This window comes from Aedes aegypti, chromosome 3, assembly GCF_002204515.2.
Source record: "Aedes aegypti strain LVP_AGWG chromosome 3, AaegL5.0 Primary Assembly, whole genome shotgun sequence".
NCBI lineage: Eukaryota > Metazoa > Arthropoda > Insecta > Diptera > Culicidae > Aedes > Aedes aegypti.
The window spans coordinates 123592844-123614535 of NC_035109.1; the positions used below are offsets into that span (position 1 = coordinate 123592844).

General features: G+C 36.8%; 1 protein-coding gene across 2 annotated transcripts in view; it reads right to left on the bottom strand.

Annotated features, from left to right (window-relative positions):
* Window positions 1-21692, bottom strand: part of LOC5577087 — a 392448-nt gene that overhangs the window by 130996 nt on the left and 239760 nt on the right. For both annotated transcript variants that reach the window (XM_021851308.1, XM_021851307.1), the window contains one exon: window positions 11540-12335. In XM_021851308.1, coding sequence (XP_021707000.1) covers window positions 11540-12335 — 796 coding nt within the window. The remainder of the gene's footprint in view (window positions 1-11539; window positions 12336-21692) is intronic.

Sequence of the window (21692 nt, forward strand, 5' to 3'; positions counted from 1 at the left end):
CACATCATCAGGCTGTAAAAAGGGGTGTGAAGCTTCAAAACGCAATGTTTACATCCAGAAAGCTGTGTAGATGCGCCACAAGTTGTTGTTTTACAGCTTACTGCTGTATGCTCTCTGTATAACTGACAACAAAGCGCTTTTTAATTATATATTCAGCAGCATAACAAATCATATTGTATAAAAGCAGCCGGATTAATGATGGAGAGTTTCATTCCACATCAATAGGTTGCTATATTTTACGGTGTTGAGTTACAGCTGAGTGAAAGCACCAAAGCGATAACCGATGACATTTTTTTCAGCTTAGATATGCAGCTGCAAAACGTTTGCGTTACAGCTGTATTAACGCTGTTTGTTCTATTTTTGACAGCTTTCATTTTTTTTTTGCTGCGTTCGTTACTTCAATTCAACTGTTATACAGCACAAAGCAAATAATCTTGGCTTATAGCGCTAAAATTGTTACTTGGGAGAAATGTTCAAAAAATTTTCTACAGCGAGTAACGTGTGAAGCGCCATACTTTCTTAACGGCGTACTGTGATTTAATAAAAATTGATTTTCTTGACCATTTCTTGCAAGGAATTTCCCACGCATGGAGGAAGGCGACTACTTTTCTTTTCAGATACATAGTTCCCATTATTATACATTCTTAAGGAGATTTTCACGCTTTTAACTGGTTCATCTCCGAACTGCTATTAACTTTGAGCTCTATAGTTAACACAAACTTTCAACACTTTTTGGTCGCGCTTTTGTATTCTGTACAACATATGAGGGATAAAAACCAACACTTTTCGTGCACAACTTCAACGTGGCGATGGTCATTCACGTGACAGACGTGTATTTTCCATTTTTATGTTCACCTGTTATTGATGTTGTAATATTCCATATTCAATAGGTAGTAGTAGAGTATTCACATCAGCAGCCGTTGAAATATATTTAAACATTCTCGCCGTTAAATGGGAAGTTGTCTGACTCCATGGCCGGCTCTCCTAATTGGACAATCACTTCATCCTTAAAAATATTTTCACGAGTTACATCTCCAGATGCCCGAGCTGTCATCAAATACTTGTACTCGAATGATCTTAACTTGAGAATCGATCTTTCGTTGTATCTGCAACTTATTCAAGATTAACTATGGTAGTATCAAATAAAAACCGAACTCTAACCAACTTTCAGGATCACAACAATTTCTCGTAAATTTCTAGATACTCATCTTTTATAATCCATTCAATTCAAAATTCAACAAAATATTACTTGCTTCTCTTTTCATTAACGTGATAACTCTGGCCTTATTTATCTCGAGCTTAATGCCTTAATTTCACTTCCGAAGTAAGTCGATCATGTAACCTTAGTTATCTCAGCTGGTAGTCTCTTCAATAAAAATAATAATAACTGTAACCTTAACGTCATAAGTGACTATACCGGGGTTGGAATACAATCCTAGATTTTTGGTATGAGAGATATGTGCTCTAACCACTACACCAGGCCAGTCCCCAAAGATCACTGTTCCGTATTTCTGATCCGTTTTATATGTATTGTTTACTTAGCCAGTTTCTGAGATCGAATTTCGTTAACACTCTAGATGAACAAAATAAACTTCTGGGAGGGTTTTCTTAAACACTACAGATTCCAACCTTTCCTGTTGTCCCGACATATCATTTCACTCTATCTACACGATTCTCATTACGCATCAGATAACATTATCGACTTTTCTCAGACAATTTTCATTACCTGTCTCTGGGGATTGTCCCGACATACCATTTTCTTTAGAGGCTTTCATTACACATCCATTTTTAGATGGCTTCCATTACACACCATATTTTTTCAGGTGGTATCCTTTACACACCATTTTTTTCATGATTTGCATTATTTCTCTCAGGAGGTCATTACCACACCCAATTATTCTCAGGTAGGTTTTCATTATAAACCCTATTTTCCCGAGTGGTTTCTATTACATACACATCCTATTTCGTTCCGGGTTATCTTGTAGTACATACCCTTCTTCTTCTTTCTGGCATTACGTCCCAACTAGGACAAAGCCTGCTTCTTAGCTTAGTGTTCTTATGAGCACTTCCACAGTTATTAACTGAGAGCTTTCTTTGTCTATTGACCATTTTTGCATGTGTATATCCTGTGGTAGGTACGAAGATACACTATGCCCTGGGAATCGAAAAAAAATTCCTTTACGAAAAGATCCTCGAGCAGCGGGATTCGAACCCACGACCCTCAGCTTGGTCATGCTGAATAGCTGCGCGTTTACCGCTACGGCTATCTGGGCCCCACAACATACCCTATTATTTTCGAATAGTATCCATTACACACCTTTTTTTCAGAGGGTTTCCAATACACACCTTATTTTATCAGGTGGTTTTCACTACATACCCTATTTTTTTCAGGTCGTTTTCTTTACAAACCCTATTTTCCGAGGGTTTGTCATTACACACCCTGTTTTGCATCCGGTGGTTTTCACTACTTTTTTTCTGGGTGGTTTTCATTACACACTCTCTTATCAGGTGTTTTTCATCACACTCCATATATTTTTTTTCCCGGGTGGTTTATTATTACACCCCATTTTTCCCGGGTGGTTTTTATAACGCATCCTATTTTTATCTGGTGGTTTACATTACCCACAATATTTATTTTCCCGGGTGGTTTTCATTACGCACCCCTTTTTCAGGTGGTTTTTATTACACACCCTATTTTTCCTTGGGAGGTTTTCATTACACACCCTATTTTTTTCGGTTGGTCTTCATTATACACCCTATTTTTCCCCGGGTGGTTTTCATTACACACCCTATTTTTTTTCCGGGTGGTTTTCATTACGCACCCTATTTTTCCTCGGGTGGTTTTCATTACACATCCTATTTTTTTCCCGGGTTGTTTTCATTACACACCCTATTTTTCCCCGGGTGGTTTTCATTACGCACCCTATTTTTTTCCCGGGTGGTTTTCATTACACACCCAATTTTTGTTTGGAAGGTTTACATTACGCTTCCATTTACTCTACCAGGGTGGTTTTCTCTACGCACCACAGGTTTTCTCATACACTTTTCCATCGGTCGTTTTCGTTGCACACTGCACCTTATACACTCAATCACACTTTGCTAGCTGTAGCACCATTTTTCTGAACCGCTCCTTCAATTGATCCGCCATTCCGAGTGATTCTGCACACCTGGCCTACCAATAAGCAAAGTCAATACTAAGCTCCTGGCAGGATCGCCAATGTAAATACTCGACAATCCCAAATTGGGAGACTGTTAGCCATCTTATAACAGTGTGGAAGAATCACCCGGAATGTGACTTACTTCACCGGAGATCTAACACTGACTGACTCAGGAGGCGATTGGAAGACTGACGGCCACATCACGCACACACTAATATTGCGATCATAGCATACACATGCATTACCGTCTCAGCTGTCAGCCAGTAAGGGGAAAGGTATTAAACATACGCATGTAAGGGGAAAGGTATTAAACATACACACCTCACATGAACGAAAACATACAAGAACTGAGAACTGTACTGTTCAAACATGTTTAATGTTGAGTAAATAAAAAATAACTATAAACTAAAAGTACAGCGTTTTGATAGCGGCGCAGCCAAAAAATTCGATTGAAAAGATTTTGTGTTCCCTTCCCAGGAATTACCCTGCTGAGTTCGGCGTAAAAATGCTTCCTCGCATGCTGTTTTACAGATTCAAATCGCTCGAGGAGTTCTTCATCGGCGAACACCAAGCCAGTTTTCGTGAGGGCTGCTCGACAACGGATTAGTTGTATACCTAGCATTTTGTTTCTATCTTTATTAACGAGATTTTTTGCCCTGGACTAGTTCGTCCAACGGCGTTACTTCCCTTCCGAAGGAAGTCGCCGCCGACTATTTCACGGGATGGGATTCGTGAGAGGCGTGTGTTCTAATCACTACGCCAGGTCCGACCCCACCTAGCAATTGATTCTAAATTTATTCCGGGAGCATAACTCGCAGACCCACCATCTGTTTATTGATTTCAAGGCGGTGTACGACTCAGTGAAAAAAAAAAATGAAACTAATTAGGCTGGTACGTGCTACGTTGGATGGTTGGCAATCAAGTGTTCGGATTTCAGATGAGGTGTCAACCTCGTTTGTGACTATCAGGGATAGGGTGTGACTCAAAACTCTTTCGGTGCAGCACGCGCTGCCGGGAGACAGCACGTTCAATTTGAAAGAGACGTGCTAGTGCAATATGGATTGTGTTGCACCCATTCTTTTTTGTGTGCTTAAACTCCCATGTGCCGTTGCTAAGAATCGCTCTGAGCATTAGGCAAGGCTCTCTCACATAGCATAAATTTGCTTTGATGACGGAGTACGGATGGACGCCACTCTCAAACAAACCACACGAACGTTTGTTTACTTCATAAATCATACATGATTTCGCCTCACACACAAGGTAGATGTACCAATAGTGGAGGTACTTAGTACGATTGATCTTCATTTAACCGCTTAAATTCAAGAAGCGCAATCAATGAACATATTAATATTGTAACGGAAAGAAACGACTTAATGAGAAAAATGATTTCATCGCAGTAGCCAACGGCATATCAGTGAAAAATAGTACCTACACTGTATATTTTTAATTTGCGTTCCTATAGTTGCGGTATCCGTTGTTTCCTTATGGGATCCTCCACTATAGGAACACTTTACCGCAACTATTGGTACAAGTAAGAAAAGTTTCACCAATTTTAGTGATATTTCATCAACGTTCAAGTAATTTGCACGCTGTTTTCAACTATTTCGTGTATCAACAAGCCAATATGTCGATTGACAGTGTCAATTCTGTGGTTTATGCAATAAAATCAGTGAGAATGGCGTTACCAAAACTATAGGAACACCCACAACTAATGGATTACTTATCCTACTTCGATAATTTCGACGACTTCGGTATACTTTTCGTGTTGACCAGGAGTTTTGACAATTTCCTTAACAAACGATTGTTTAGATTCAATATTGCTGTTTGCGTTTGACGTGCAAATCTCTCTAATTGCGCATCGAATGCGGTTATACAAAGTTATCAAAGAACTCTTAGCAACCATGATCGATATCACCGCCAACCAAGCAAAGAAAATCAAAGAATCAAAGAATCTTTGTTGAAAATCTTACCGCGTTTGGCGTTCCCGCATTTCAAACGCACACAGCAATATATCTGACAAAACTTTCACGTGATCGTTGTGTTTATTGTCGTTTTTGTTTTTAGGAACTGGATCGGTGGTCAACACATAAACAAACCAACTTCAAGCAAATTGTAGTTCGGTCGAACCTGAATCGGGTTGGGGTTGAAACCTAGGTTCAAAAACGAATTTGACATATGTTATTGCTGTGTGCGTTTGAAACGCAAATATGAAATGCGGGAAGAGCAAAGGCGGTAAGATTTTTTACAAGGAAAACGAAGTCGAGAATTGCTTTTCCACGGAAGTGTCAAGAGTTTTGTCGGTATTTTGACACCCCCTATCCCGAGGGAAGATTTGTTGTATGAAATTAAAAATAATTTGTCTAGCACGTAACAAACAACTTCCTGCCCCCTTAACATGACTCACCCTACACATAACTCCTTAATTAATAAACGGCCTCTAATTACAAAATAATTTCCGAACATTACAAGAAATGCCCTACGTCCTAGTTTCAAATTCACGTGCTTTCTATGTAAGGGCCCATTCACAAATTTCATAACGCTGAAGGGGAGGGGGGGGTATCCTTAAGATGGTACAGCTCATACAAAATTTGAAAAATATTCGTACAAAATTCGTTACGAGGGGGTAGGTGGGTGTCGGAAATGGCCATTCCCGGCCATAACCCTAAAATGATTTTGAAGTGTAGAGCAAGCAAAAACGATTCGACACCACCGTCAGTAACATTCGTTCTCAATTATGTTTCCAATGAAAAGCACCAAACGAAGCACATTGTGCTTTACTCCAAGAGTTTTAAAGAGTAGAGCTGGAGCTATCTTTTGTCTCACACACAGTTGCGGCAATACTCGCACCTTCTTTTGTGTCACTCAACAAAAACAGGAGACGCACGCAAAAGTCGGGTGCAGCACATGCATATTTTGCACCGCTCCGAGTTTTCTGCCATTCTCTGGTGACGATAGACAGATTGAAGCTGGAGGCACACTTTAGAATTTTCTGTTCAACATTGCACTCGAGGATGCTTTTAGGAGATTTGGCGTGCAGAGAAATGGTCCTATCAACACATGGTCGTTCATGCTCCTTGGCTTTGCGGACGATATCGACCTTATTGGAAACGATCGCAGGTCAGTGGAGGTGGCCATCGTGCCTCTGAAAAGGGAGATAGCGATGATAGGCCTGATCATTAATTCTTCCAGAACGAAGTTCATGGTTGCAGGGAGAGATAGAGTTAGGTTTGGTGGTGTAGGTGCTGAGGAAGTGTTGATGGGGATGTTATTATAAACAACATTTTAAGTGACCATACCAAACAACAACGAAAAAATGGTAAAAACACTGCTGGCCTCAACCACAGTTTTTCATAAGTGTTCAAGAAAGTTTAACGTAATCCCAAACACTGCCTGAATTGGAAACCTCGCCGTTGATTTTAAAACTCAGTAACATTCGCATTTTTAAGAAATTTCTGTCATTCAACTAGAAAACTCACTATTAATGCATGGTATCCTCCATCCATCCTCCTTCGGTTTTTTTTTAGGCGTTCTCTCATATTATTTATGGAAAATTTCCTAGACATACCCTTGGAGACGTTCTTGGAGCAATACCAAATGAAATCTTTGAGAACTTCTTTTGGAAATTTTCGGCATAACCCGTTAGATAACCAAAAGAATTCCTCAGTGAGTGAAAAAATCGCAGCAGGCTGTGAGCGCGGATGGCTGCGTTTGAAATTTGCTGTCAGGTTTTGTTTCGCTTCCATGCTATCTCAAGTTTGGCTGAACAAAAAATGATTCGGCCGATACTATCGTATTCGTGGACGTGTGTGGTTTTATTTTCTTGTCTCCAAGTATGATTTCAATTCGGCTTGCAAATTTGCAAATCTGATGCAATTATAAAATTTTCACGGAATTAACATTTCACAATTATAACTAATGGAATACCGTTCTGATTCAAATCACGGACATTCAACTTTGTATGGGAAAGGTTTCAATTGAAATGTTTTAAAATTTGCCGTTCAAAAGCTCAAAATTTGGAACTTTTTTAATGAGATTTTTACATAGCAATCCAAGAAAATTTACAATGCTCAACTAGTTTTGACGTTTTTCTAACGGTTGGTAGTGATTATTTAACGATTCGTCTTATCCAAGTTTGCTTTTCACGAGCTGTCCGGAATTCGAATCAAAGCATCCGGTATAAGAAGCAAAAGTGAGGTGGTGTCTGGAATAAGAATCATGAAGAAGACACACATTTCTATTTATTTAAATTTATTGAGATTGTGGAATTCAAATCTACACCTACCATTCGAGATGTAAGTGTCCTGATAGCATAATAACGCTGAGATATCATATAGATTGATTTAGTTTATGCTTTTAGATAGCTCACACTTCGAAGAGGGCTTAAGTGTCCGTAATATGAATCAAACTGGTAATTCAAACCTTCTACACGTGTCGAATAGTGCTTTTGTGAAGGTGAAAAGCGAGTTTTTCGTGATGGCAGAAATCATGGAGTTCAATGGAGCGTCTTCAAGTGCAATGTTTTCCAATTTATGCTTTGTAGTTATTTCTGGTTTCTCTGGAAAAAAAATCGCTGGTTGAGTTCCGACAAAGATCGCTTTCTCGAGAAATGAATCTCTGAAAAAAAAAAACAATACCTTTGGACAAATTTCTGGATGAATTCTTCAAGGTATCTCGAACGATAATCTGGGAAAATTTCTTGGTCAGATTGTGAAGGAATCATTCAATAAACTGCAAAAAAAAAAATCTTCGAATTTATAACTGAAGGAAATTTTAAGCAAATACCTGAATTACATTCTCAGAAGATCATTAAATATATAGAGTAATATTTGGTGTAGCATCACGATGAATCCCCACAGAATGTTTTAGAAATACGACCCCTTGATGGAACACTGATTATCTTCTCTGAGGAATTCATATTAAAACGTGGTTTCTGTTCAGTCTCGTTACGATCTCGTTTTTCAGGTATGTGGTCTCTAAAGTTCATATTTTAAGACACTTAGCCGCTAGCAGCCCTAAAGTGGCCATATTGGCATATTAGTATTCATTGATTGACACCTTGATTCCTAAATGAAAAGTTGAAATGAATTCAACAATAGATGAACAAGATTTACGTTATGTTCACTCACAAATCATAATGTTGGAAGAAAGTATATTATGATTTCGATAAATTCACTAGACAAGAGTCAATTGTATATTAGTTAAGCGCACATCCCTATTTTAAAGGGAATCGAATTTGCAGAATGTTGATTTTTACATCACGAGTCGCGCAAACATTTAACGAAGCTTGCCGTGTTGAATATTCCCGACAGGAAAAATCTAGTTCTGAAACGTATCGCGTAAAACATTCTTTGCAATTTCGTATAAGGCCACTTGAGGGTATCAGACATCATATTGGGATGCATTCATCATTATTTTGCGATTTGAAACATGGTTGTTCAATACAATCACCCCACAGTTATGGATCAACTAAGGGTCATTTTTCAGAACAAAATGTGATTAAAAATAATGGTGATGCTGTACAAAACAAAATTGCCAGGACGGTACTGCAGAATAAAGTTGTTTTTGAAAATACACCTCAACCCGATTTTTTACGAAAAAATGTGTTGATTTAGAAAGAAATTTCAAACGATGTCCACCCCACAGATGTGGATCAGTGGGAGAGGAGGATCCTTATTATGGATCAAATCGACTCATGTTATGGATCAAAACACTATAAAATCAATTTATCTGTGAGGTAAACGAATGGTGTGCTAGTAAAAGCATACGTTTTGGAGTTTGTTTCGGAATCGTCTTATCATTGATTCATAACTGTGGTATGGTATTCAATGGCCAATGGTTATGAATCAACGCTTCTGGGAATACGGTTGACATTTTATTCAATACGGACGGAAAAAATATGCATAAACATATTATAATTGATTGCGATGCTGCACAGATGTATGATTCCAACTTTATTTGATGAGATATTCCCGTTTTGATGCAACTCTGATCCATATCTGTGTGCTATCCATAACTGTGGGGTGACTGTAACTCAAAACAATGAAAAAAGCGTTCTGAAATGGTCACTTCACAATTGAAATCAGTTGCGTACTTATTTTCACGATACGATATATTTCAGTACTGAAAAACAGTCTATTACGATGAGAAATTGCAAAAAAAAAACACTCTTTTTTTATTTAGTAAAAGACCACTGAAGTGTATTAGAAGTAACATCGAGATGCGTTTACCTAATTTTGCAATATTTGAAAATGCATGGTTAATGATTCAATAGAGTTGCCCAATGAAAAAAGTTGTATATGTATGTTGTTGCGAATTACTTTCATGACAATGCATTATTCAGAGCTGAAAAGTAGACTATTTCATTACTGATTGACGTGATGAAATTTTGAGCAATTTCTCATCTCAAGCATAACACATAAATCACCGTTAAAATGGTATTAATCATGTTTATCAAACAAATCATCTATAGTGATTCTTTAAGCCAATCCACATCAATCGGAAGTTTATCTCATAGCATCCAGTAGGTTTCATTCCGTTTATCTCCCGGAGCTGTTATTTACTGCCAATCGATACAACAATTCCAAACTTCATCCACTGGGAAAACTGATCATAAACTTTTTTACGGTCTATTATATTCCCAATTCGGATCGTCCATCGGCACCGTTACTGGGGAACAACCGAATCGATGGACAGTTTTTTGCCTCACTTATCGACCCCCGGGATGTGGTTGCCATCCAGTGATGGTGCGTGAGCGTGGATGAAGAAGTCCTAAATAAAGAACATCCTCCTCCTGCACAATGGGCGGGAAAGTAAAGTTTGGCCAAATATCGAATCAGAAGTGACTATTTACGTTACATAAAACTTTTCAATCCGTATATCAAGGTGTAAATGCATCGAAGCCAAACTTCTAATTTTCAAGAGCACAAACTTGAGAACCAGATAACCGTTTGCGCTGAAAATTTGATCGATTGATCACCACCAGCGAGTGAACAGTGCGTTAAGCTTTCAGCACAAACGGTTGTCTGGTTCTCTTGATTTGTGCTCTTGAAAATTAGAAGTTTGGCTACGATGCATCTTAGCCTTGAAACATAATTTTATTAAAATATGCAAACTAATTTACTTGAAAATATAAATTTCGTTTGAGTTTGATCGAATTTGATCATTAAAAACTGTAGCCAAATTGAAATAAATTTAAAGTTATAATTTCAATCAGTTATAATTTCAATCAGTTATAATTTTAATCAGGGATCATAACAGTATAACATGCATTTTAAATATATTTTAAAACAATAAAAAAAACCTTTTTTTTAATTAATTTTTGGTTGGCCCATTTTTTATATGTAGCCGGACCATTGTGTCCTGACTGAAAGTGGTGCGTGCAAAGTTGGGCGCAAGTTTGCTGCTATGCTTCAAGTCATTTCATTTCGTGTAGGTGTGTTTGTTGTCTTCCCATAGCTGATTTTTTTTTCGTTTAGGATGGATATTTGTCGGATGAACCAAAATTTCATTTCCCCAGTCGGTAGAGCAATAATAGCTGTGGCAGCCGTCAGAGTTGAAGGCGGAGAAAAGTTTGGCTTCACTCGGTTATTTCGGGATGTTCTAAATGGCAAATAAAATACTTGTAGTTGAATATTTGGGATTTCAGAAGGCACTTTATCTAAAACATGTTTAGTAATAGTAATGATCTTTACGGGTACAATATAACTTAGGATTCAAAAGTTAATTCAGTTGCTTGTAAAAAAAAAACTATGCAGTACAAATCTGCGACATCACAGCATCAAAATTAGTTTGCAATATGATCTTAAGCTGCGCTAGGGTACTCACGCTGATTTTGATCCTGATCATGTCCCTGTTACAATCAAACATCCCATTAAGCGATCTCAGTCCTATCAGCCCCACTTTCAATTATTTTCTTGCCAACTGGAATACCACATATGAAACATTGGATCAAGAATCATTAAACCCACACTATCATACTAAGGGGTGAACCCAAACTTTTGCTCGATGACTTGATTTTTAATAGTTTTTAGATTTTTCCGCCAAAATTTCGCGGTTTTTCTTCAAAGAATAGAAGTTTACAATTCAATGACACATTAAAATGTCACAACTTTAAGTAAAAATTAATACACAAAATGCGAAAAAAATTGTTTTGAAAAATACATACGAAGTAAGAATAACTCATTGCTATTCGAACGCGCATAGAGAGCTTCAATTAAACGTGATATGGACAAAACACTTTTGTATTTTTTTAATGGGGTGAACCCAAACTTTTGCACGGGAGTGTACTTTGAAGTTGACTACTAATCATGTTTTAGTTCGCCGCAGTTCTTATTTGTGGATGAATAACCTAGCATTCAATAATGAAATGATTTTCCACTTACCTAACTGCGATGCTGAACACAACGCTTGCGAATATAATCGACACGATTATCAGCACCACAACTGCTATCACACTCCAGCACAGCACTCCGCAGATCCAAAACGATTCAATCGTGCCTTCAATCATCCAGTCACTGTATCCTGGAAGCACCGGATGCATGCTAAACTTCTGCCGATTCAATTGATCCTGCCTCAGGATCAAAAATGGTCGCCACACTATCGTAGTCCGGTGGTGCGATATGTTCTTCAGGTCAAACACTATGAAATCGAACTGATACTGATGATGGTGATGTGAATGTTGATACCGTTGGTCATGCTCAATTGCTAAGATGTAATCATACAGGTAGAAATTTTCACTAAAAATTAAGCTACGTCCACTAGTGGTCACCAGTTGGGACCCGTTAAAACTATCCGAAGTCTCGTCTCCCATTAGCACCAAATTTCTGTATCTGTCACTCAACATTGCACAAAACAGCTCGGCATCCTTTTTCCGCCGATCAATTCCGGCCCCCAAACTTGCATTCCACCCATGATTACCATTTCCGTCGAAAAGCTCATCACTGCTCATGTTGGTCACCGAATTGAGATAAGTGCCTTCAACGGCAGCATCGATGTTGTCAATGTCGCAATAGCTGTCCAGAGTCGCTTGACAGCGTAATTGGTTTGCGGCCAGGTCCTGAAGCTGGTCCAAGTTGCTCGAATCGGTGTCGGTGAGGAAATAATTAAAATCACAGCCCGATGAGGTCAAGTTTGTTGAATTAATTAGGCTTTCGAGCGATTCTCGGTGGCCGTCGATTGCTGTCGGGGGGAGGGAAAAGTATAAAGTGTATCTTAGTATAATTCTATAATGGCTTTGTGGAAAGTGTTTAAAGTTTAAATTTTAAGCGAGTAGCAAAATATTGATTTCCTTTAATTGTTTATTTCGAAATTCTCAATGCTCTGCTTGATTATTTTCTTAGTAGTGCTACCGTTTTGTCTCAAATTTTGAACAGACTCTTATTCCGAACACTCGGTTTTTGTGTGGCGAGTGTCTTGAAATGTTTCGCTGAAATATGTCATCAAATTGCCAAGAAATGACAGTCACTTAGAATGGAATTTTAATTTCTTTTAATCTATTTTATACTTGGAGAGGTGTAATAATTCTCTAGTTTGAGGGTAGTAAAACTAGTTCAGATAAATTTATTTGCGAAATTATTCATTTGAATACGAATTATTTGAGCTGTTCGGAATTTTAATCAAGGTGTTCGAAATAAGAGACAGAATGACTTCATACTGTTTTCAGTGCTCGAAACTTTCGTAAACATTTATGCACATAACGATGCAGCCAAGTGTACGTTTAATCATGTCCCAAATATACATTATCTCTATCCAATGAATTCGTCATGTTTATCTATGAAAATGTGGAATTCCACTTCAGGTTGTATGATCATTTTGAAATTATATTAGTAACCTCCTATGAAATATATGGTAGCATTGGAAAGAACGGTAGTGATTGAGGCTTGTTCAGCATGCTGAAGCAAAATCTAAGTAATTCTAATTAAATAATATTTAACAGCAATGGATTATAACAGCAAAGTTATTCGAGGATTATAATGAAAGCTTCAGTCATCGCTTTGTTGATCTTATGGTTTGAGAGAAATATTATTCATTGCTTGGCAATGTGATAAATAGAGTCGAAAATATTACTCTGTTAACTCTCTTACACACATTTGGTGGTTCTGAAAAGAGCCAAAGGCTTTGTTTGCTCGGATGCTGTCATAGATGAATCGCACTACAGGATTTTATCAGTTGATTGCCATGGTTAAATGAAGAATCCCCAACGCAAGTGTAGAAATTTGTATAAATTCTCTGCTTATAAGACGAACCAGTTGAATGTTTCGTGGTGTAGATGGCATACATCAGCAACAGGTATTAGATCACACGGCTGAAGTCGGAATCTGAAAACGTAGCTTAAGTTTGAAATCTTGAGCGATACCACAAGCCGGATGCTCGATTTGTCTAATATTAGTACCGTGGTGAATCAAAATCCGGACGGTACCAATATCCGGACACTCAGGTAAAATATAATCATTAATGATGAAATTAAGTATTACAGTGGTAAATTTTATTTATAATATTTACTTTCATTCTTGCTGATCACTCTACAATCATTCGTAATCTAGTAACCATCGCCTAATAATCAATAATAATCAAAACAAAAACGTCTTTCGGATCGGACGAGTTTTTTTTTTTGCATTGTGAATAATTTCGGTAGAAGTGGTGAAGAACGTGCGTTTACATTCAGCTGACGGTCATGTGTTTAAATTACATTCTTCACAACGTATTTTGAATATAAAAGTAAAATAAACATAAATACACATATTCGGAAGCACTACAATCGTGAAGTTCGTGTAAATATGCAAATAGCGGTGTAAAAGAGACTGTCCGGGATTGTCGACAGGTGGTTTTAAATCCGGACACCGTTATAAAGCATTGTGTTTTAGTTCTGTGAGTGAATAATTATAGGATAAATCTAAAAGAAATGTTACAAACATAATCATTCAGGTGTTATCAGTGATTGAAATGCAGTTTTATGCTCAGAAAAGCAGTGTGGCTTAAATATTTCAGAGGTGCTAACTACAAGCGCCCAACCCCATATGTTCGGATGCAGTTGAGGTAATTGAGCCAAAAATTTACAACCATTTCATTAACGTAAGCATTATAGATCACATTCATGCATGTATTATTTATAAATGTGACATAAAATTAAATGAATATGCACTTATTATGGATCTTGATGCAGTATTCCATATTCCAAAGGCGCTGTCCGGATTTTGATTCACAAATGTCCGGATTTATGAACAAGTAATGCTTCTGGTGTCCGGATTTAAGGACAAGACAAGCTTGATTATTTCGATGATTTTCATGGTATTATCATAATTTTTATATTATAATTCAATTTCCTCATCAAGTTCTGTTATAAAACTACGTGTAGCATTAATGAACTCAATTCTAATTCGATGAAAAGTGGTTTAAAACGGAGTTTGAACATATGTCTCAGCGTCCGGGTATTGATGCAGCACGGTAGTAATGATGCCTAACGGGCTTGATTCTTGACTGCACCACAGATGAGTTTATCACGAGCCGAAATCTCATAAACCAGATGCTGATCAACAGCTCAGTAGGCTTCTGGATACGAGGCGCTCTTCGCTAAGCAGGTTCGGAGGAGCTCTTACTAGTTCGAAAGCGCAAAATGGAATGAACCCGAATCCGGCGAAGGAAGCATGCTTTAAACCCTTAGATTAGCAGATGATACTCCTCCCATTCGTGCTCTTCTTTTCTAGTCGACCAATCTGGAAAATGGATAAGTGCCAATAATGTGTTGGGCTTAGAATTTCTTAAAAATTGCGGAAAATGATAATGCGTGAGAAATTGATCGAACATGAATAGTTGGAAGGGTTGACATTTACTATATATTCTATAGTTAGCTATTGATAATAAATACTTTTCTTTAGTATGAAAGTGAATTTCTGATTAATGAGTGCCAAAATGATGAAAATTGTTCAATCAGAATTTCTCTTAAAAACCGTTCTAAATATGTCGCAATTTTGTTACATTTGATAATTTTCATAATCGATGTGCTCCCAGAAAATATGGAAAACCTAAGACACTGTTGGAAATGCCACTCTAGTTTACAATCGTTGTGAAATGTTGAGCACTCACCCCGACGGCACAGCAGCAGCTTCCAAGAATAGTCTCAAATTGTCGTGCCATCAATTGTTCATAACAAATTAAATTTTGTACGAAGCTGCGAGATTGATTGAGGAATATAAGATGTAATAAGGTCGGAAATATTATTCCATCAACTCTTTTCCACAAATTTGATGGCCCTGACAAGGGCCGATTGTTGTCTTAGCCTCGATACGGTCACAGATAAATAGCACTACGGTATGTTATCAGTTGATTGCCATGGTCAAACGGGGAATTTGCTTATACGACGAACCAGCTGAATGGCTCGTGACGTGGATGGCGCACAACAGCAACGGGTATTGGATCCCCGGGCACAAGTCGAAATCTGGAAACGATGCTCACTCTTGAAATCTTGAGCGATTTCACTAGTCCGACGCTCCATTAGCAGCAGCTCCTCGGATCAGCAACTCTGGGGGCTTCTGGTATTTGGCTCCTAACGATGCTGAATTTATCACGAGTCGAAATCTGGGAGCGCGGATAAATTTGCGGCGGCGATGACGATGGCTTGGACGTCCGCCGCTCGGAGAAGCGCCCAAGCCATCGTCATCGCCACCGCAAATCAATCTTGCGTCTTCCTCTTCCGACGACACAAATTGGACTGTGACGCGAGTGCAAAAGCAAAGCGAGAATGACTCGCCCGATCGTGTTCACAGTCCGACCGCAAAAAGAAGACTGAGGGAAGAAGCAGGGACCCGTTTGCTTTTATAGTGGGCAGCAATACCGTCGAAAAATGCTCGAACGTGATTGGTTGGATAAGAAAGGGGTCAACATTTACCAAATTTTCAATAATTGAACAACAAAATTTACTTATCGGATATATTACTAACAATGCGTAGATACATTTCTGATCGAATGATACTAAAATCAAAATAATTGGATCATAAACAACTGAGTTATTAATGTTCAAAATCTCCCCTAATTTCGTTACATGTCTCATTTTCCGTACTTTTAAAGTGCACCCCATTATAGAAAACAAAGACGTAGTCCTACGTCAAAAACGTAAACAATGTCTCATTGGACTACATGACAGAACGAAGTTTTTATCTAAGACGTTTATATATAAACTGATTTAAATTAGTAACAAGTTATCTAGATCAAACCCAAAGCGCTCGACATGTAGTTCAACTTATTCAGAAATACTTTGTCGAAGGTAGCAAACCTCTAGCGTGCATATCCAGAACACTAGAGATAATACCTCTCATCGGATTTTTAGGCGATTTTCCAGATTAAAGTCGAAACTGCTGGTCGTGTGACGAAAATCGAGTTCAAACAGATGAGGAGAGCGGTCGATTAGACACTAGGGCGGTTCAAAATTTAAAAATATTTCAAATCAAACCTCTCATATGTTCCTACCATAGAAATAGTGTTCTGTGAAATTTTCAGCTTTCTAGGTGGTGATTTAAAGGTGGCCCAAAGGCAATGTAAGTTTATATGGAAATTACTATGGAGAGTTTTTGGGATATGTTCTAAACACGATGGATAGCAGACAAAATATTCATGAGTTTGTTTGCTGTTATTTAGCTTAATATGTGATTTCAGCCCTGCAAACATGTACAAATATCCCAAACAAAATTAGCTCAAAAGGGATTTGTTTCTTCAGCAACATCCTTCATTAAGGTTTAAAGAATGAGTTTCCAATATGGGATAATAAGTTTCTACTTACATAACAGTACTAGCATGTTTAGAACATTTCTCCATAGTAATCCATAGTAATTTCCATATACATTGTCTATGGGCCACCTTTAAATCACCACCTTCTTCTTCTTCTTCTTTCTGGCGTTACGTCCCCACTGGGACAGAGCCTGCTTCTCAGCTTATTGTTCTTATGAGCTCTTCCACAGTTATTAACTGAGAGCTTACTATGCCAATGACCATTTTTGCATGTGTATATCGTGTGGCAGGTACGAAGATACTCTATGCCCTGGGAAGTCGAGAAAATTTCCAACCCGAAAAAATCCTCGACCGGTGTGATTCGAACCCACGACCCTCAGCTTGGTCTTGCTGAATAGCTGCGCGTTTACCGCACCACCTAGAAAGCTGGAAATTTCACAGAACACTATTTTTATGGTAAGGATGGTAAGAAGCATATGGGAGATTGGATTTTCAGACACTTTAAAAATTTGAATCGCGCTATTAGACAACCGAGAAATTGAGAGATCTGGCAAATGAAGATAGAGCTTGTTTAAAAAATTGTAGCGTAAAAAAGCCGCCCACGGTCTGATGATCTCCGAAGTTCATTTGCTCTGAACACTGTGGTTTCATTAGACCATACCAGGATTGAAATGGAACAACCCAAGAGCGATAGATAGGACGTCGGAAATTCCATTCATTCAAGTCAGATGGTCCAAACACGACAATTGTGGTCAACGGATAGCGGATTTAGGTACCACTGCATCTTCTATCTAATGTGATTTTTTTTAGGTTTTTATAAGTTGTTAAAACTTCGATTGGATGAAATATGGTAGTTTAATTACAACTCAAATCCACTAACTGTGACGAAATCTTGTTAGGTATCTCGCGGATGGATTCTGGTATAAATCGATCCCTCAATATATCTGTTTTTATCTTTACCTTTGTCCGCTTATATTGCCAAACACTTAGACTTCATATGACTGCTCAAACCCGTCACCAAAACTACTCCAGTTTATACAAATAGCTCAATGTATGTTGTTCTCATGACCATTATTCCTATTTTCTTCCTGAGGACACCTAAGCTAGAAGAAGAAGAAGAAAATCTGTGAATACTGCCTATTATGCCTAAATTTGTAACTATGTCAGGATTGGCAATGGCATTGTCATCATCATGATGGCTAGTTTAAGTAAGAAATCTATATGTTTTGACAAGCACAAAGCATAACAAATCCATGCACACTTGATAATATTGTTGATACAATTATTAATATATTGTTATTATTTGAATACAGGATCAAGTCTTGTACCCCATGCCTCGAGGAAATCCTCCATAGATCTTTTCAGGATCATCCAAAGGTATTCTTCCAGAAGTTCTTTCAGAGATTCTTACCTATGTTACTCAAACAATTCCTTCAAACATTCTTCAAGAATTTATCGAGTGGTGGTAACTTTTACGGTAATACTTTCACCAATTCATTCAATTTTAGGCATTCCTCTCTGGAGACAGTCATTGGTTTAGCTAGATTTTTTTTCTGGAGGGGGCCTAGGGGGGGGCCTAGCAAATAGTTGTTTTACAGAAGTAATGTTGGTCGCAACAATATCGGTTTTCAAAAATTTCGTAGTTTTAACAGATTTGTGTTGATTTTATTTATTTGTTATTTTGTCTCATTTCGTTGCACATCAGGCATATTTGTAAATTTCAATTTTCGCTACGAAAAAGATTAATGTTTTTTGTAACCCAGCCAAAATCCTTCAAGAAATCTAGCAAAAAAAAACTAGCAATGAATGTCCTTTGTAATTCTTCTACGAACTTTTCAGGTATTCAGCAGATTTCTCTGAGAATTCCTACGGGAATTTCTTCATGAATTATTTTCGTACTTTTCAGTGATTTCTCCAAAATCTCCTTTATCAGTTTTCACTTAGTTCGTCCTAGGATTCCCACGGAAAATCATTCCCAGACATTCTGATCTCACCCGAAAATTTCTTGAACAATCTCTATCGAATTGCTTAAAAATTCTTTTGAAAGATTCCGCCATGCATTAGTGTTTTTAAAATAATTTCTCCTTGAAGGTCCTTTACGTACTTATAATATATAAATTCTAATTGATAGTTTAAAGTATCCTCCTGTACTCATTAATAATTTGTTTAGGATTTTCAGGATTTACAGCTAGGTAATTTCTCAAAAAAATAGTACAAAAAATTCTGAGAGTCTCACCAAAAATGTCTTCAAGATCACCAAGTAAGAATTCAGTCCACGAATTCATCAGAGAGTATGCCGAAAGTTTTTCCAACTTTGATTTTGAAGTTCTTCCTGAAGTTACAGGATTGTTTGAAAACATTGCAGAAAAAAATATCTAGACTTCCTGAAAAAACATATATTCTTCCAGGTGTTACTGTAAGAATTCCTCGTAATATTATACAAGAATTTCATGAGGAATTTAAGAAAAATCAATAAAGAAAATTTTATTCATGATTTTTCAAAGAATTCCTCCGCAGAACTATCTGCTTTTTTTTGCACAGATAATTATTTTTGAGGTTTATCTTAAATCAAGGAGCAACATCTCGAATTGCTTAAAAAGTCTCTCGAAAATATATTTTTACTTTGTTTCTAATACCTAACTAAGAAATGTTTAAAGAATTCTAACATTTCTATTAAATTCGTAGCGAAATACGGTCAAATGTTCTTTCCAAAACTCTTTCGCAAAAATACTCAAAGATTCCTCAAGTAATTTGTTCAAGGATATCTTCTTCCAAAAAATTTACCAGTGATTTGTCTAAGTATTTTCCAGAGGTTTTTATCTTTAAACCGCACTAACCATTCTTTTGAGAATTTTTAGAAGAAATTTTACACCAGATTTACTACGATTTTACAATTACTTTCTGAACTTCCCAAAAAAAAAATTCTCCAGAAGTTTCATCAAGTTATTTTTTAGGTTCCAAAAAAACTACTTTTTTTGCGAATTGTAAATGGTAATCTCAGTATTCTTCCTTAAATAATAATTTAAAATGTATCCATTCTCCATTTTTTTTGTGCAAAAATCAAATCCAAGAATGTCTTACTATTTTTTAGGGATTGCTTTACAAATTCCTCATGAATCACTCCATATCAGATTTCTAAAGAACTTTGTTGGTATTTTTTGTTGTTGAATAATTGCAGCTTAAATACAAACACAAATTTACATGTCGTCAAATATAAATAAATCGTAGAATTTCTGAATCTTGTTGGCAATGTATGTACTTCACAGAAAAGATTAAGTGGTCCTTGTAGGATTTACTACAAACATTCTTGTTTTTTTCTCTTCGTCTTTTATAATAGAAAATCATTGCTGTTAAGATGGATGAAACTTTTACTGAAAGTAATCGTATCTAAAATCTTTAATAATATTGTGTATGAACTCTGAGGTTTCATGATACTATGGTAAACATAGTGATGTAGCATTATTTTTTCTTCCCTTTAGAAATTCCAAACTGCTATTATTGATTATTTTGTAGTACTGTATAAGTTTAACGCGAACATATAGCTGGCATTTGTTGAGAACATTCGGAGATGTATTGTGGTAAAATTCGTAATGTACGGTTTTATTGAATTTAAACTGATGGATTTTACGATACGACCATACGATAATTTTACCATATGACCAACCATTTTACAACCATACGTATAAGAAATTTACAATTTTTCAAAACTTCTATAATTTACCTTTTTAAAGATTCTTTAAAATATTGCTTTTGAAGTATGGATAGATTTTTGTACGAAGTTCCTCAAGTGTCATGCGGAGGAAGGAGAACAACAAAATGTTGAAGCAGGTAGAATAAATGATGGGCAATGGAATAATTTATAATCTTTTCTCTAGAAGTAAATTACAGGAACCTCTCTAATGAATTTACAAATAAAACAAATTTCTCAAGAAGGTCCATCAGAATCTTCTTAGGAAGTTTTCTACGAACCTTTGAAAGATTAAGATTAAGTAGACATAGAAGGAACGGATATCCACCGGGATGAATTCAATTCGCTTTGAAAGTATGAAAAAGTCCCATAATATTATTCGACTAATTTCCAAGCGATTTGCAAAAGTTCTGAAACCATCTTTCAATATTCGTTAAGGAATTTCAGGAACTAAATTTCTATAAAGAAAATCAAAAAGTTTTATGGAAAAGTTTGCTAAAAATCTGTTTGAAAATATAATGAAATAATAAGATTTTTTGGAAGAATATAGTTAAAGCAATAAATTTGTTCACGCTAATATACTTGAAAAATTGAATCAAATTCAAAGAGAGAATTTATTGCTGCAATAAAAAGCTATTGTCGATTTTGTTACATATTTTTCACGCAAGGTTAAATGTCTGCCATTCATCTCAAGAAAACTTGGGCATGCCGAAATTCCTTGAAAATTAAACCTTATTTTTCGATAAAAATTCTTACTATGTATTTTCTAAGAAATCCATTTAGTTATTTCATCTATTTTTTATTTTTTTTTTCTGACATTATACAAGTTGATGTTGATCACCGGACACCTCGAGCAGGGTTTCCTCCTAAAACATGAGAACAACAACAAGAAGCTAGTTCTAACAGTAACCAATCGATCGACAGCCGGACGGTTACGCTTTCGGTTGTCGCGCGATTCACCGCCACGCTGATGCTGTGTAAGACAAGCGAGGTTTTCTCACTATAGCTGTACAACATAAAGTAACGTAGCTATTGAAGAGATTTTACCAATGACAAGAGTCATGTACATTGATTCAGTAGATTTTGCTTAATATTGAATTGTTTTTTTTTTTCATTATCATCAAAAA